Here is an 18,462-nt window from a genome sequence, read left to right as displayed (position 1 = left end):
GCATTTGTATCATGATTGTTGGATCAGGATGTTTGGGAATGTTCTGATTTAGGGATTTGTTCCTGCCAATTGTTCCAATAAGCTTTGATCCACATCTAGGATTCCAGGGATGTATTTCTTAACCTATTTGAGCTCCCTAAAAACGGAGCTCCGAAAATACCTGCTAGGACTCTGTGGAATGTGGAGTCCCTGACTGTAATACTAAGCACCACTTTCGTAGCTGTGGCAGCCTCACCGTAGTAAATCTGTGTACTGTGGAAGCCATCACTACTCCAATAGGCGCTTCCTTACAGCAGTGATTCTTGCTCCCTGGCTCTCATTAAACACTCGGAGATTAATTTTCAGAGATGTAGAGCAGCTAGACCTGAACTGAAATTTGGTCTTTCCCCTTTCGGTGGCTCATTTCCCACATCTGTAAATGAGACCTAATGAAGTACCTTGAAATTGAGGGATAAAAATTGCTAGATAAGTGTAAAATATATTCATTTCTAGCACCTCAGCTGTGAGCGTCCCCACGGCAGCGCCCTGCTGGGCCCTTTGCGGTGTGAGCGTCCCCACGGCAGTGCCACCTGAATTTCTTATCCCCAGGAACCTGATTTACTGCCTTTGCTGCCACTCGCGCTCGCAGAAGCGCCGGTCCGGGCAGCGTGGAAAGTTGGGCTCCCTGCCAGTCCCCGAGGGGCGCATTACCAGCCAGGGGAAGGGCCTGACTGTGAAGCGCGCTGGGAGGTTGAAGCAGATGCCCGCATCCGCCTGCCCCAGACTCGGCTCGCTCAGCCCCTCCTGGCGGGCGGCTCCGGCTCCCCAGCGCTCAGACTCACCGGCACGTTCCCGCCCCGCACGCTGCCCGGTTAAAAATTCATGCCGCTGCCGCAGCGAGCTCCATCCTCCCCCTGCCTGCGGGAGCTGCAGACGGCGCAGCGCCCGGCTCCTCCGCCTCTCCCGGGGCCGGCGGCACTGGCTGGGGCGGGGAGGGAGGCGGCTGCGCCCTGCTCACCTGGGGCGGGGGGAGGCCCGGCCGCTGCGGAGGACTCGGCGTCCTCCAGCCCGCCGGGAGCGAGTCCCTTCCCCGGCCATTGTCTGGAGCTGTCACATGGGCGGCGGTGCTGAATTTAAGTCGCTCCGGAGAGGCCATGCCCCGAGCGCTGCCCCCAGCCGGGCCGGGGAGCGACCCCCGCGCAGCAGCCTCCGCCGGCGCTAACATGCGCCCGTAGCCGCCCGAGATGAGCTCCCCCATTGCGAAGAGCGAGTCCAGGACTTCGCTGCTGCAGGCCGGGGCGAGCCGGCGGGCTGCGGCGGGCGCGGAGCCCCAGCCCGGGAGGAGCCATGGCCGGGACGCGAGAGGGCAGCGCCCGGGGGCGCCCAGCGCCAGGAGGCCCCTGTGCCAGCCGGGAGCCCAGGAGAGCGGCGCGAAGGGGATCAAGAAGCAGTCACATGGGCAGCGGGAGCGCCAGCCCGAGCCGGAAGGAGGGCCCGGCAGCGGCAAGGCACCGGCGAGGACACCCCGGCCACAGCCCCGCCGCCCGGAGAAGCAACCGCCATCCAGCCAGGACCCGCAGCAGCGGGATGGGGCGGAGCGGGAGGGGGGCGGTTTCTTCGGGCACCGAGAGGGCTCGAGCGGAGAGTCCCTGAAGCTGGCGGAGGGCTCGTCCCCGCCGTGCAAGTCCGGCAGCAAGTGCTCGGCCAAGTCCAGCGGCGGCGAGCGCCCCGGGGCGGCGGACCCCCTCGCCCCCCAGCTGCACCCCATCCTCAGCTCCGTCTTCGGCCAGGTAAGCCGCAGGGGCCGCCCCGCCCCGCCCCGCCCCGCCCCCCGCTGGAAATGCACTGCTTCCCGGCCGGACTGCCCCGAGCCCCCGGCAGCCCAGGCGCAAAGTTACAGGGGCAGCTTCCCGGCCAGCGTGGGCGCGGCTGCGTGTGGCGGCGCGGGAAGGGCCCGGGGCGGCTCAGGTGTGCGGGCTGGGACCTGGCTTGGCGTCTCTTTTGCTGGCGTGGGCTGTGCGCCTGGGCAAGCCCCGCATCAAAGGCTTAGAGTGACTCCCGCGGGGAGGCGGACACCGCCCAGCCGCCAGGGTCCGCCGGGCTCTGCGAGCGCGGAGCGGCGGCGGGCAGTGACCTGTACCAAAGCGACCCCACCCCGTGCCCTGGGTGCACTGAACATCCGCTCCAGGTCTCCGGGCTCCATCCGCGGGAGGGGAGAGCCAAAGAATCCGACCGGAACGGCGGATCTGAGTCTTTCTCTCTCGCCCCTTGTGCGGACTTCTCCCGAGGGCACAGTGCTGTGGACGAGGGACATGAATGATTTCTGGTGGCAGAAGAAAGGAGAGGGCCCGAATCCTTCTGACCCAATTCTGAACCCCTTTCCGGGACTGTGCGGGGATGGACCAGATGCTCCCGGGGTTTGCCAGCTCTTTCTGTGCAAAGCTGTTGGCTTTAACTGCGGCTGATAATGAAATTGCCCCGAAAGGGCTACTCTTTCAAAGTGAAGAGGCATAAGGAGCCTTGCTTCCAATATCCGTTCAGAGCCATTATGGGATGTTACATTAATCTGCTTGGAGATTACATTTCCCAGTAACAGCAGTCTCCCAGAAGCACAACTCTAGATATAAACCAATAGCCTGAAGTGCTAAATTCCGGAACAGTAAGTGATCAGTCCTCCCCTCCTAAGGAAATTAGGATTTGTGGGTTTGTGTGATGGACAAAGCTGGCTTGGAAGGTTCTGAGGACATATCTAGAGAAGTTCAGGTGGCGGAGAAAGGAATGAAGGAGCAGAAACTTAGCAGTTAAGGGCAAGGACAGCATGCACCAGGTCTGTTTCTCTCAGCTGCAGAAAGTATTGTCTGCCTCCCATAACCTTGGCTGTGCTGGAGAAAATCAAACCTCACCCTCCTCCAAGACCTTGCATCATCAGCAATAGCTGGTTGTGATACAAATATTGCTGCAGTGAACTGAGAACTAGTATTTCCACCCAACCATACAAACAGGACATGAAAGGTCAGGGATACTGTACATTTGTCAGTAACAACATGTAAGATCCTGGTCAGTGCCTGTGCTCAGTTAGGTGACAAAGAGCAATATTCCAGCAGCATATCTGGAAATCTGTGGGCTAAATTTTGGTCTGTCACACCTCTGCAATACTGCTGACACCAGGGGATGTAACTAAGCGTGGAATTTAGCTCTGTAGCACTGCATGGCCCCAAAATACCAGAACCACAAAATAAGTCCATGCCAGGGTCCCCAACACAAAAGCCATTGTCTCCCTAGTTTTGAACTGATCTTTCCCCATTGCTGTAAATTGGCTGTGAATGGCATTTTTATTACATCAGTGTTGCTTAACCACTTTCAGGTGTTTCCACTTTGTACTGAATGCCATAAACTGCAAGATTTCCTCCCCAACCCCCACAACAACGCTGGCCTGCTTACAAGAAACAAGGGCACAGCTGAACTACTGCTTCTTGTCTTTTTACCAAACACATTGCCCCTTTGCTTGCAAACAGAGATCTGTTTTCCTAGCCTGACATTCTGCATCTGTCTCTCTCTTTCCGCTTGCCTTCTCTGAAAGGATTTAGATGAAATGACCATTCATTGGGAGTCCAAAATGGGTTCTAATAAGAACCTTTGGGAATGGGTAGACACAGCAATGCCCTGATAGCGACAGGACAGAATTCAGAAATAGTTGAGTTCAGGAGCACAGGGACAAAGTAGAGAAGATTGTAATTGTAAAGTTCAGGAGTGGATGGAGGCAGGTGCAGGTTTTGTCATGGTAATAGAAGGGAGGGAGGTTGTAGCCCACAAGTGGAGAAGTGAATGTTAACAGCTGGATAGATATGTGAGTTTGCAGTGGTGGGGGAGCAGGGGGAGACAGGAAATTATACCTATGGGAGCCCAAGTTTCAATCATTGGTTGATGCAGCATCAGGGGTGTAGTAGTGCCCAGGATTACAGTATAATGCTACAGGAGCTGAAACATCCATTTATCATACCCTATAATTAGAAGAGAGCAACAACACCATGCAGTAAACTATGTCTTTAATCCAGGAATTTCTAGCTTCCACACCCAGCCTCTTGTATTTTTATCACACAGCAAGTGAAGTAGTTAAAATAAATGTTCAGTTACACATTAGGAGTGGAGCATAATGCTGCAGAGAACAAAGCACAATCCAGGGGAAACAGTATTGGTCGCTCCAGTGCTCCACAAGCAAAACGTCCTCCTGTACTTACATAGTGGTGCAATGATACGGCTGCATATAAAGAATACTACAGTGGGACAATGAGACAGGCAGAAAACATTGCAGGGATGACTTCACACCGTATGTCATTGTTGCAGTAGCAGTGTGACATAAATCTGGAGTCCTGGGCTACTATTTATCAGGCAGATTTGTAAGTGTACCAGAGCCTGGGCAGAAGTGCTGTAAATATACAACTGGTGTGCTAATGTAGCACTCTGGTGCATTAGTGATGTTCAGGCTAATGTGAAGGCGTGTACTGTATTGTCGGGATGGTAATGCAGAGGTATTTTATTAGCTACATTCATGGTACACTGGCATTGTACATAGAACAATACTGTTATTTCAGTGCATCTTACTGTACTGTCATAGTCTGGTGGAGCATGGATGTATAGGTATGGGTTGGTGTAACAGTGTATTAACAAAAGCCATTGTTTCCCATTAGGATAATGACCTATTAATGTGCTGTCTCTGTACAGTAATGCATAATATAACAAGAGCATGTTAGTGTGGTACTTACACTTGGGTGTTGTACAGTACTAGAGTGACTTGATAGTACAGTCCCGACAATGGAGTAAAATAGTAACCCAGTCCTGTGGCAGCACGGAAGTGATACTGGTGCAACGTGTATATTTTGGCATTTCAAGGATGTGATGTTTGTGTAGTTTTGTAGCGTGGTGGCACATTCATGTGGCAGGTTGACCGTCTCATGATAGAGTAATATAATATTGTAAAGGCACAACATTCTATACAGTTGCATAGCAATTGCATTTAGTGTGATGTTAGCACAGGACTGTGCCAGTCTGGCAGTGCAGTGTTGTTGTAATACCATAATACAGTGAGTATGATGTTAATGCAGTGCTGGAGAGGAGGATTAATGTAAATTAGTGAGAGTAGCATTAGTGCAGCATTATGGAAATAAAATGTTGTACGGTGAATTTAACGCAGTCCAGGAGTAGATTCTTAGAGTGGCAGTGCAGGGGTGAGCGTTTAGTGCCAGGGTGCAGTAATGCAGCTGGGTGGTGGAGGGATCCTAGAGGAACGATGCAATGGTGTGGGAGGATGGCAGTGGCAGGAGGTTACTGGGGCGCAGCATGCAGGTGGGAGAGTGGTGCAGTAGTATGGCAGCGTGATGTTCAGTGTCAAAGCAGCAGTTTGGCAGGATGTTGCAGGGACGGTGGTGCAGTGGAATGACAGCGTGGCAAAGGGATGTTGCAGTGGTGCGGAAGCATAGTGTTGTCATATTGGTATAGCAGTAGTGCGGCAGGAGCGATAGCACGGCAACAGGGAGAGACAAACAGCAGGTCAGCATTGCTGTGGCAGAGGGATAGTGATTCTGCCCTAGTGTGGCAGCGAGGATAGTGATTCAGGGGTAGCAGGGAAGAAGAGACAGCACTGCAGCTTTAGCATGGCAGCAGTATAACATGGTAGCAATGATAAGGTGTCACAGTAGCTGGACAGCGGCAATAGCAGTCCGGCGTAGTCCAACAGCAGAGGATGGGGGTGCATTGGCATGGCGTGTGTCGGCAAGGATAGCTGTCAGAAGTAACATCTCTGTGGGACAGCGGCAGTAGAGTAGCATGTCGGTGTGGACAGTATTGCAGCAGTAGCATGACAAGGATAGTGATACAGTGGTAATGTGCCTGCAGGACAGCAGTGCAGAAGTAGCAAGGCAGCAGGGATCTTGGCGCAGCAGCAGCGCGGCAGCTGTAGCGTGGCAGAAGGATAACAGTGCGGCTGTAGCCCGCTAGCACAGCAATGTAATCGTGTGGCAGCAAGGACAGCAGCACAGTTGTAGCAGAACTCCAATTCTTTCATGCTTAGTTCCAGCTCTCTGAGCAGAGCCTTTCCTGGTGGTTGCCATGCAGTGTTAATTTGTAAGTGATCCCGCCATGTGAGACCAGCAGTTTTCAGAGCTGTTTTGCTTTCACGCCCTACCTGGCTGTTAAATTTTTTAATTAAGAGATTTCCCAACACAGTTTTAGTCAACGGCTTTCTAATAGCCTGGGGATCATGTGGATCAGAGAAAGCCATAAGGGCCCATCAAATATTTACAGGCTTTGTCTGTGAGCACCCATGGCCAAAAGGCTTCTTGTATTTCCATCCCCAGAGGCCATGAGAGGCTTTATCTTTTCAGCGTCTGTAGTCCCACTCCCAGATCCGGTTTTAATTCTAGCGCCCAAATGAACATTAAACAAGAGAAGGAGAAAGATTTTGTTTGCAGCTTCCTCTTTTTCTTTTTCTTTTCCTTTCTTTGCCTATTGTCTTCCACTTCTTCAGAGATTACTAGCTGAAGAGCAATGGAGTTATGGTGCATCGTGGTGCAAACCAGGGAGAAGGGAATTAGCCCTGCTTATCAGGTGGTTGGGGCCCCAAGCTGTGTGGGTGAGTAACTGCCATAAAGAACACTCTTTTCCAAAAGGCGCAAGAAACAGCAAGAGTTTTTGTTGACAAAACTCACGGACCATCTACACTAAAAATGCATTATGTCAAAGAACTTGTCACTGTTGGCAACAGACCTCTGCCTCTTCCCCATGAGACAGAACGCCTTTCTTAACAGACTCTGTTGACAAAAAAGCTGTGTGGGCACTCCGGGGCCTTCTGTCAAAAGACAGGACTTCTAGGTCACCAGGCAGCCACGTCTGCTGTGCTTCTGGTCGGCCGTTCTGTCGAGAGAGCAGCAGGGCAGTCTGGCTGCTTTCTGTTGACAGAGCGAATCGACAGAATGATCTGCTTTGCTGTTTGGCAGCGATCTGTCAACAGAAGTTTTGTCAGAAGAATACTTCCCAGCCGCTCACAGGGTATGTCTACACTAAAGGGTTTTGTCAACAAAACCTGGGAATCATCCAAATTCCCAAGACATTCTGTCAACAGTATAGTGACAGAATACAGCACTTTTTTCAGGAGTCTTATCCAGCTCCCCACGAGGCATAATGCCTCTGTTGACAGAGATCTGTTGGCAGAAAGCCAGTCAGGATGTTCTGGGGGGCCCTCTGTTGACAGACAGGGCTTCCAGGGCACCGGGCAGCCCTGTCTGTTGGCCATTTTGTTGAGAGAGGGGCTGGGCGGTCTGGCCACTCCCTGTTGACAGAACAGATTGGGCTTGCAATCCGCTTGGCAGTTTGGACACAATCTGTTGACAGACGTTTTGTCGGATGATATCTTCCAACAAAAAAGTCTGTTGACAAATCGCTGTAATCTAGACATAGCCACAGAGAAGCAATGAGCACTTTCTCCCAGTTCTACATGTTATTCGTAGGTCCTTACTATTGCAAAAGTCTCAAGGTTACTGAGAACTCTGAATTTATATTGATTCAAATGGGAATGTTGCCTGACTAGGAAGTGCAGAAATACACAGAGATACTCTTCTTCAGTCTCAATAATGGCAGGTGTGGCGGGGCGGGGGGGAGAGAGAGAGTGAGAGAGAGATGTTCTTTATATTTCCTTCATGGAAGTTCCTGGATCACAGACTGACACAGATGTGTGTGAATGATGGAGGGGTTGTGCTGTAGCAGAAGGGATGTTGTGTTGCAGTGATAGAAGCTCTTGAACGTAGCCTTCATGCTATCGTCATGTTTATGGTGAACTGAGGAGACTAGTCCTCATAGCTGCACATTTCGGAGGTCAGATTCACAGAACCATTTTGGGGCAGGGAATCTCTTCAGTGGGTCATAGTCCAGTTCCCACATTAGTGTTGATGACATTGTCTCCTTCCTAGCTGATTAAACACTGAACTTGGGTGCACAGCGTAACAGAATAAAACAGAAAAGGGAAATTTAATCTCCTCTCCATCTGCCTTTCTCTGACTGGACTGTTATTCCTGTTGTATTTATCATGGTATCTGTGAGATCCCATTTGTGCCATGGAAGTAGGTATTCAGAGTGAGCCCAGATGCAGGGAGAAGTTCAGTTCTGAGATCAGAATGTGAAACTATTGAGGAGAGGGGATGAAGAAGGATGTTGGTGTGAAGACAAATCTGAGATCCTAGCCATTGGGATCTGGTGCCGAATCAGAGGCTAGGAAGAGTTGGTTCCCAGGCCTAGGATGCAGGTCCTGGAAGCCTAAAGCAAACCTTCAGAAGGGAAATAGCTGGTTTTGAAGCAGACACTAGCATGAATCCAGTGCTGAGTCTGATTTCAGGGGTATGGTCAGGATTGTGATCCATGCAACATCTTCACCTAGGGACCCTGTTCTCTGTTTCATTTTCCTACATCAAACATTTCTTTTCTGCCGCATTCCACTCTTGAGACCCTCCCCACTTTCTGTATCTGGCTGGGAGACCCTTTCACTTCCTTCCAAAGGGACCCTGTCTTTATGTGAGGGACATTCTGTTCTATCAAGTGTCACCAAGGCGCCCTCTGCTGCTGGTCAGTGGAATTCCCTGCATGCTCAGTGTAGGTTTCTCTTTACAGCTTCTTTATATTCTAGCTTAGTCCCTGTCCCCCAACTTCTAAGGGCTGCTCCCCTCATTGACTCCATCTTTCCAAGCTTTTACAGAGTCATCCATGCATGATTAGGGATGGTTCAAGAAGGCAGTGATGCATTGTGGAAGACTGTGATATATGTGACCCCCAAGCCCTCCCCAACATTCCAACAGGACAGGAGGTATTTAAGTACAATATCCTGTTCCTCCAGGAGCAGGGCAGATGCAAGGATAACTAACTGCCCTAATAATCATCTAACATGGATCTAGTACGGAAGATGTTGCATGGTAGAGCAAAAGCGCACATAGCCGCAACTCCATAAGTATATGCCTGTGTGCACACTCATATAAACATCCCATGTCTTCACACAATAAACGTATGCGTTCATGCATCCCAGTGTGCACATACAGCCTACATATAGGGACTCCTGTATCTGTATATACAGCCTGTAAACACATACTCTGTGTGAGTACACATGTGCCCACACACACACACACACAAACCCTGTGTGCACAGACAAGCTGTATATACACATACAAATCCTTTCAGACATTCAGATGTGTAGCCATGCTCACACAAACTCCAACATGTTTGTGTATAGATTCCTTTGATGTGTCCACACAACCTGTGTCATGTAACAAAATCATTTTATGTTGTGTACATATGACTTTACGGCTTAGAAATTAACAAAGGTATTAGGTCATGAGCTTTCATAGGTAATACCCACTTCTTCATCTGACGAAGTATGTTTTACTCACTTCTGTTCATGACCTACTAAATGTGTTAGTCTCTAAAAGATGCTACAGGATTGCTTGTTATTTGTGAAACTACAGACTAACACAGCTACCTCTGGGAGACAATACAACCTTACAAGTGTTTGTACATATGTATACGTACACACACACAAACTCCTGTATGTTTACATACAGAGTATGCGCCATGAATATACATCAATATATTTACACACAAAACTCTCTTAGAATACACACACAGCACAGCACAACTCCTTCTAAGTAAAAATACACATACACACAAATTCATATATTCACTCTGTTTCTTTACAATTCAATATACATGCACATGCCCCAGTGTGAATGTACAGATATGCATCTAAAGACTACATTTTTCAAATTTTAGTTCTTAAAGTTGAGCTTCTAAACGTATAAGCACATAAAAAAGAATACTTTTTGGATATGATGAGCACCTCTGACTGACATCTGTCACTGGAAATGGAAGGAGGGACTTGTGGTTATCATGCAGAAGTGGGAAGTAGACAGACAGGCTATTCACACTGCTTCGAGCTATGCTAAGGACCTTGGGCAAGTCACCCTGTTGTACCTAAGTTCCCCATCTGTATAGTGGGGATAATACCTAAAGTGTGGTGGGGTTTTTAGGCTTAATTCACTCTTCAGCTGAAAAGCACTAGAGATATGCATTAAGTGTTCACAGAGCCCCCGGTGTGTTATGAACACAGAACAACACGATTTCCCTTGAGCACATCTTTGCAGTCTACACTTTGCTCAGCAGGGGGAGGAACTTATCACATTAATTGCTTCCAAAGAGCCTGGGGGATGGAAGCCAGGTACACAGAAGCACTCAGGGGCAATGGGCAAGCTTCTTATGCACAGCAGCTCTGCCAGGGAGCACTAATTTTTGTTAGTGATATATTTTTAACATAGATATTTATTTAAAAAAGGTTAGGTAAAACCATAAAAGTAAGGTAAAGTAAAACCATGCTAAACAAATACCACACATTGCTCTGCTCATCAAATATACAACACTGTCTAACCTACTGACATACACAAACCAGCTGGCTGGAGCAAGCTCATCTTTTGGGAGAGAAAAATATTATTTGCCTTCTAAACTAGCCCAGTGTAGACAGGACTATGTATTGCCTGGACTTATGTTTCATGAAATCTCATTGGAGTCAATGGGCCTGCACAAAGAGTAAATCAAGGAAGAGCTTAGCACCAGGTGCAGTGCAAATCACCCAGCTTAGCTCTGGTTCTTTTTGGCATTACAGCTCCAGTTGCTGTTTTCTTCTGATGAGCCATAAGTGGTACTGATTTCCAATAATAAGCAACTCCGTGATGTATATCCAGTAAAAGATACTTAGCTAACTTTGGGCTCCCTTTTAATTATCCAGTGACATTCATCTGGCCTTGCAGATAGTCAGCAGCATCCATAAACCTAAATCACCCTTCTAGTCCAGTTCAAGATCCCTTCTTGGAGCAAACGGCTATTACAATTGGCGTGCAGTTGTTCAGTACCAAGATAAGTATATCATATTCAATACACCTATGACTGAAGCCATTATTAAATCAAAAGCATTGGAACAGTCTAATCTCTATGCTACCTATTCCTTACTTGACACGCATGACACATTTAAACCCTTTGCAATCATCTGAAAAGGGATATATATGGATCATTTCATCCCATACTGTGATCATGTGTGATCATTTCATCACATTCCACTCTGGGGTGGAATGTGAATTCCTTCATCCCACGCTGCACAGCAGCATGACACAACTGTTCAGGACAGGAAGTAAAGAAGAAACCTGGATTTGCTTAAAAAACTGCAGGGTGAACTTAGGAAGGATGACTATAGTCACCAGGGTTGGAATTGGATCAGGAGACCTCCCACTGAGGTTAACTCCTTGACTCATACAAAACGTGACATTGGCTCTTCAAGAAGTGCATGTGATTAGGACCTTGGTTTTGTGAGCATCGCCAGCCTCCTGCCAATCTGCAGTGTCAAACTGGGGTGCTGCTTTCGTGATGATGCTGAGGGAAGAGCACCACCTCTCTGGTTGCCAGCATCAGTAACTGAATCACTAGGTAAAGACCCAGGCGCACCCTGGCATGGGAGCACCATAAATAGTGCTTTCTTCAGTGTTATGTTTTTTTCCACACAGTGCAACTGATTCTCATTTCCTCTATTTCTGAGTTTAGGACAAGGATGGGCACTGGGGGGCATAGCGTGAAGAATGGTGTTTGAACTAGAGGGACATTTCCACTCCAGAGTCTGTAACTGAGGTGCACGCCACTGCTTTTATTTGAATACAGTAGTTAGCAATAAAACTGTCCTGAGCAACAGTTGCAGGTCAGTGTTCTTATACCTTGGGATGGATGGGAAATATCTGTAGGGTTCAATTTTGTTAGCAGAGTTTCTGATGGTGCTTGAATCTGATCCAATTAGGATAATACAGGAGAGAAGTGGTCAACATGAGTCAGCAATGGACACCAAAGAATGAAGATGGTCCCAAACTCTTCAGACAGCTGTACTTGCCAGCTAGATAGACTAAGCTCCTTCCTGCTGCCACCTGTGTCTGCTGCTGCTGCCCACCATTCAGTGGTAGCTGCCTTTTGCCTGGTGGGCGATAAGTACGGTCCAAGCTCCACCCCTGGTTGGAAAACTCACAAACTGAATGGGGAGCAATAAAATGGCAGAGCCTAACACAGATGGAGGGAAGATTATTAGTCTGAGGTGTTTGGAGGACCAGTAATGGTACCGATGGTTCAGAGCCGTAACAGAAGGATCCTCATACCTATAACAATGAACTCCAAGTATGTTAATAAACCCTATTCAGCAGGCTCATTGAAAGTCATTCAACAAACAAGAATTCATAATTTCTTGCTTAAAACAGAGTTATACAGCCACCATGTGGAGGATGAGGAGGAGCAAGGTTGAAAGCTAGCAATCCAGATGCAAACTCGTGGCAAAGTAGGGAAAGAATTCAAATCCAGAGCAGGTGGAACTCATACATGTAAATGGGGTAAATTAAACAGGCAGGAATCAGGTGAGATTTCTCAAGATAAAAAATAGTCAAACCTACCAAGTACCAGGGCTTTTTTTGTGGCGATACATGCTGGTACTGAGAACTGGCACCTCTGCCAAAATAAATCAGTGTTCCCATCTCCCTGGGTTTCTTGTGGCTGGGGCTCCCAGCAGGGCTCTGCGCCCGAGCCAGCTCCCCTAAGGAATCTGCTAGCCCCACAGCAGTAAGCCATTTGGGGTGTGGTGCCCCACCGGCAGCCCCAGCTCTGGGAATCCTGGTGAGGGCAGAAGGAGGGAGAAAGCCAGCTGAGTACCAGCTCCTCTGGGTCAACTCATCCTTGAGGTAGCTCCATAGACATAAATGGAGGTCCACTTGGGATGAGTTTGACCCTCATTTGTATATTCTCATCAGAGATTAAACCACCACACTAAATGTTGTTATACCTGTCACAAACAAGGGTCTAATCTAAGGTCCTAGAAAGGGAAAGAGTGCATATTGTATGAAACCTGAAGTTTTATCGGGAACAGGAATGCTTGTAATTTGGAAACTGTTACTTACCCAGTAGAAACACTTTTATTTGATGCTGCTAAGGTCAGCTGCAATGTGACAAAGCAAATTCCCCATCTCACCTTTTACATTTCAAATTGTGAGTTGGCTTTTGATCTCTCTCTTGGGACTCTCAGTATTCTCCTTTGCGGGACATAGCCTCTAACAGCTGTCACTGAACTAATCAGAGCTAGTACCCAGCAACATTTTTCTTTGGAAAGAAAATCCTCTTTAATGTCTGTATCTAAGGAATCAGTTCCATGTTTTCTTCATATGCAGGAAGGGGTGTCTTATAACAGATGCCTGCTGTTACGGGCAAAAACCAAGTTCACTTGCCCTCATCTCTGTCAAGAACAACACTGGTTCCGAGCATACAATCTGGAGATGGGAAAAATGATAGTATTAAGTTATAACTAGTCCATCCCCCCACTCTGTGCTTATCTCAGCCTTCGTGCCAGGCTCCTTCTTGCTCCATGCCATAGTGAGTCTCCAGAGCAAGTTTCTCCTTCCTACATAATAAATTCCAACTCCAAGCCAGACTACATCCAAGCCAGGCTCCATGTCTCATCTGTGCAATTCTTTCTGGGGAATGCAACGACCCAGGTGAGATTTTTCTCTTGCCCACTAATGTTTTAAAAAGTGCATTGGCTGCTTAGACTTTGCATCTGTAGGAATACGTAGGCCAGTGATGCTCAGACCTTAGTAGTTCTGGAGCCAAATTAGCAATCAACATTACCCAAAAGAGCTTCAGAAGTGTGAATTCATTGCCTCTCCCTCTCTCTTTTTCTCTCTCTCTCTCCTCATAGGGAAATGACTAAGTATTATTATTTTATCAACTACAGTTCATTAACAGAATAATAAAAACACCCTTATAGGTTAATAACTTAGATTGGTTAATAATTAAATCATACCACAGTTTAATGTGATGTGCTGCAAAGAGTTGCAGGACACACAAGAGAGCTTGCAAATCACGAGCCTCAGTCTGAGTATCATTGGTGCAGGTTCTCTACTTCCTAAATTGAAGGCTTTCTACTTCTTAAATACTTTCTTCAATGTAGGAAGTAGAGAGTGGAACTTGCTCTGATTCTTTTATGTTAGAGGAGTTCTTTATACAGTGTGGGGTGGGGGAGCGGGGCTTGAAGATGTAGTGTTATGCCCATATAGCACACCTGAGTGCAAAATGTGTCCAGTCCTGGATATACCACTCCATTCTGGATCTGCAAGTGCTCCTCTTGGCCGTTCCTTGACGCTCTCTACTTGTCATCTGTCCTGTTCGCCTTGCAGTTCTCTGCCTTTCCATTCTCTCGTACAGCAGCTTGGGTGGTGTGATTAATCCTTTTGCCAGAGCCATCTCTGGAGCTGGTAACTTGGAAAAGTGCTCTATTTCCTCTCCCTCTTGGAGGACAGAGCAGAGAGATATTTATCAATTGCAGGGAGTTCCTGGCCACCAGGCTGCCTGTCACAGTGAGATTCATGAGCAACAGGGAAGTGATTCTCTTGTAGTTTTGTCCAGAGTCAGGGGCAGTGGGCACTGGGCATAAGCTAGCTAAGCAATTGTTTAGAGCCCTAAGCAGCTCAAAAGGACCCTCTGTTAAATATTAGTATAAGTGTTGTGTACTGGAGGGGAGGAGAAATATTCCTGCATAGGGCCCTCGGTGGGCTAGCACTGGCACTGTAAGGGGTTTAGGTTGCTCCATCTCTGCTCACACACATTCTGGGGAAACCCAGCCACTTGTTTTCTCACTACAGAAGGCAGGGGAGACTCTGGCATTCCGTTGGCACTTGGTCTATGCTTCATGATGAAAACTTAATCATTGGAGGTTGAGGAGTGGTCTAGAGTCACTGGGCTGCAGACTTCAGCAGCTTGCTTTGGCCACAGAAGGAAAAAGAACAGTAAGGGAGCTAGCTCCCAGGTCTTCTATTGTTTGTAGAGCAGGAGCAAGTCTCATCCAGATAAGTGGTCCATTACTGTGCGGGTCTGAGCTCCAGTCTTTGCTCAGAGCCTCTAAGTGGATTGCCTTCCAGCTAACCTTGCTCTTTGGTAATTGAAAAGCTCAGAGGAGTTGGAAATGGTGATTGGGGAGTGGAAGGAGATACAGACTGAGATGTTCACTGGCTGTGGGGACCCAAAGTAGCCAGATTCCCTGAACTCATCATTGGAATCACTTCTTATAGTGCCTCTGCTTTAATTTCCCTGAATTCACCCTTTCCACTGAGTGAAACAATCTTTATTGCAGATTGAGGGGGGGATTTGAGCATTAATCTGATGTAGATTATACCTCCTCCTCCCTCTTTCTGTACTCCTTCTCTTCCTCTTCTCCTCTTTCTGTTCCCCCCACCCTTCCTGCTTCATCTTTTCAAGAAAGTGAACATAAAGTAAAAACACAGAGAGAGGCAAAGAGAAGAAGCTCCCTGAAAAGGGAAGCCCCAGCAGCCAATAGCTGTTTGGATTTGACTGGTGCTGCCTTTCTTGCTTTGCTCCCAAGGAATACCTTTAATGGAATCAATTGCCTCGGTTCCTTTATAACAAGTCCATCGGAAAGGCAGATTCAACATATTATGGGCAACTGTGTGAAGTCACCACTGAAAAACCTCTCGAGAAAGGTATGTTCCCTGTATCGAAGTGCGTTGTGTGTGTTTCCAGCCCTGCTTCTTGGGATGCGTGACGTCGAGGGCAGCTGGGAAGGGAAGGTGGGAGGAACATGAAGACTGGTCTGCCAAGTATTCAACACCCTCCATAAGTCCTTTTTTCTGAGAACTCCTAATGAAAGTGCGTTGTTCGGAACCTCTGATGATGAATGCCACAGCTGGTCTGTGAATATGTGTGTACATAGGCAAGCATGCAGGTAGGCATGTTTCCATCCTAATGTAAGTGTGTGTACGGGCATATACATGTATCTTGTCCACTCACAAGTTTTGTGTATGTATCTGTGCATGTATGCCCGTTCGTGTCTATATTATTTCATTATACATGCACATATGTGATCATGCGCACATATTTGTGTGGGTATGCAGGAGTGCAAATTAAGACTTATCTGTCTAGTTGTGGTTTTTATGTGTGTGCTGACATGCACGTGGAAATGGGGGCACACACAAATTTGTTAGCATATGTCCCTCTCTGCGAGTATGCAAATAAGAACTTAGAATCATAGAACACTAGAACTGGAAGGGACCTTGAGAGGCCATCGAGTCCAGTCGCCTGACCTCACGACAGGCCCAAGCACTGTCTAGACCGTCCCTGATAGGTGCCTATCTAACCTGCTCTTAACTATCTCCAGTGAAGGAGATTCCAAAACCTCCCTAGACAGTTTATTCTAGTGTTTAACCACCCTGACAGTAGGAAGTTTTTCCTAATGTCCAAAACCACCCTGGCACATGAATGCTTGTTGTGTGGGAGTGCATTTCCATGTGTATATCTGCAGATGTGTGTGTGCTCATTTATAGTTGTGCAACATCTGCCAGCTTGTAAGCATGTGTGGGTAAGTATGTGCAGCAGGATGTGTTCACAAGTGTAAGTGTGAGTGAACGTGCATATGTGTGCATTTATTCTTGGGCATCCTCACAGATGTGTGGATCTGAGTATTTGTGTATTTCCTCGTATGTCTGTATCCGTGCTTGTGCATGGGCTTATGTATAAGTCTGTGCCTGTTTTCTGTGACGTGTGCACACCCACGTGTGAGCCTGTGTTTGGTATGTTTGCTCAGGGGCATGTGTTCATGCTTTCTCTCGTGCCTACCCTAGTTCCATGTATGTACACATTCGTGCCCACTTGTGCTGCTCTGTGTGTCTGTTTGCATTTTACCTTGGGGCCACTGTGTGCTTAGATCGCAGAATGGTTCAGGGATTAATTCGATTTAGAGACTGTGCTACCACTCTGGGCTGAATTGGCGATGGGAATGGTTCTCCCTGGACACTGCCTGTCAGGCTGATGAAGATGTGGGGATAGAATGTGCCCATTAGGACAGCTGGAGGAAGGCATTCCCTTGAGGCTGCTGAACCAAATATTATGTCACTACATAATACTCTGCCTGTTCCTTGCAAAGGGGAAGGTTGTAACAGGCAGTGACAGTGCACTCTGCTGAGTGAGTTCGCAGCAAGGGGGCCTTGAAATGGCATGGCTGTGAGAATGTTCACTACAGCCTGGAGTCACTGAGTACCTGCCTTTGCCACGAAGACACTCCTGGCATGGAGGCCTCCACAGGTGTGAACTGGCCCTGCCACGAGGGAGTTCATGGCATGGAGGCCTCACTAGGAGTGAGTTTCTTCTGGCCTTGGGCTTGTCACTTTTGCGGGGCAGCTCACTGCTGTAAGCTTGGCAACCACAAAGGAGACACAGATGTAAATTAAACCGGGATTCTTTCCTGCTAAGTACAGAGCATTGCTGTGCAGGAGGAGCCTCCCCCCAGCAGGCCCAGCTGATTTATGAGGTAAATAATGAGGCAATTCATTCCAAAGCAGCTGTACAGTGCAGAGCTCTTCCTTTTGGTCAGAGTGACCCTGGGGAAGAAGCAGGAGAAGCACTTGGGGTTCAGCCAGCTGGAGGTGCCTAAACTTTGCACATCTGAAAGGGCCATTCTGGCCATGTGCATCCTCCTTCCAATGCACATAAACATGGAACAGAATGTGCCTGCGCTGGTCTCTAATGTGGAGATGTGATGTGCGGGAAACAGGGGTCCCAGCATGCAACATACCCTGGCAGCAAAAATCAAAACAGGTCATTGCATTCTGGATCTTGTAACCTGTCTAGGTCCTACCTTGATTTGTATTTAATCCTTCATTCTTAAGAGCCATGTAAAGTGACGCATGCTGCACATAATTCCCAAAACTAGGAAGGAGAGGGGTTAAGGATGAGGAAGCCTGCTGGCCACATTGTAGAATTCTGCAAGCTCCACTTTGGCCCTTACATTAAGGCCTCAGGGCCCAGTGCCAACTTCCCTTACTGCTGTTGATCTCACTGCAGCCTGGAGTTAGAGTACCTTACAAGATCAGACCCTGAGTAGAATGAGGTCAAGCAGGGCCCTCTTCTTGCTGGTGTCCTCCATTTGTTCTATCCAGATGCGGCCTGTCAAGTGGGAACAGAGATGTTAACGTGACTAGGAGTACAGAGTTAGGAGTCTGGAGGCCTCTTGCTTTTGACAAACCTCCCTCAGGGAGCAGAAGGATGGATTTTGGATGACAGAGATGCTGCCTTTTTTTTACATTGTGGGCATCATTTCAAACCAAGGCAAGGGGACAAGCAGAGCTTCAGGGACAGATAATCATCAGCCACCTAAACACTCTCCTTAGCATCTTCCCTCACTGCAGTGCTCTGAATTGCGGAGGCAGCATAAAAAGCTGTGTACACATAAGCGATGATCTCTACATAGATATACCGAGACTTGTGGAGCTGCCAGCTTTCCTGACCAACTGACCGGATGCTGTTGCCTAAATAAACCTTTTCTCCCATGTCCCTGGTACACATCTGTCCCTGGTTGATAGTGATCATAATTCA

The 18,462-nt window shown here is 48.0% G+C and overlaps 1 protein-coding gene across 1 annotated transcript in view; it reads left to right on the top strand.

Annotated features, from left to right (window-relative positions):
- The first annotated feature begins 1,052 nt into the window (after window positions 1-1,052).
- CABP1 (calcium binding protein 1) overlaps window positions 1,053-18,462 on the top strand; it is a 28,719-nt gene continuing 11,309 nt past the window's right edge. The window contains exon 1 of the mRNA XM_075012592.1: window positions 1,053-1,769. Within this exon, the coding sequence (XP_074868693.1) occupies window positions 1,224-1,769 (546 nt within the window). The 5' untranslated portion in view covers window positions 1,053-1,223. The remainder of the gene's footprint in view (window positions 1,770-18,462) is intronic.

The sequence above is a fragment of the Carettochelys insculpta genome, chromosome 18 (assembly GCF_033958435.1).
Source record: "Carettochelys insculpta isolate YL-2023 chromosome 18, ASM3395843v1, whole genome shotgun sequence".
NCBI classification, from domain to species: domain Eukaryota; kingdom Metazoa; phylum Chordata; order Testudines; family Carettochelyidae; genus Carettochelys; species Carettochelys insculpta.
This window is presented reverse-complemented; position numbering and strand designations above follow the sequence as displayed.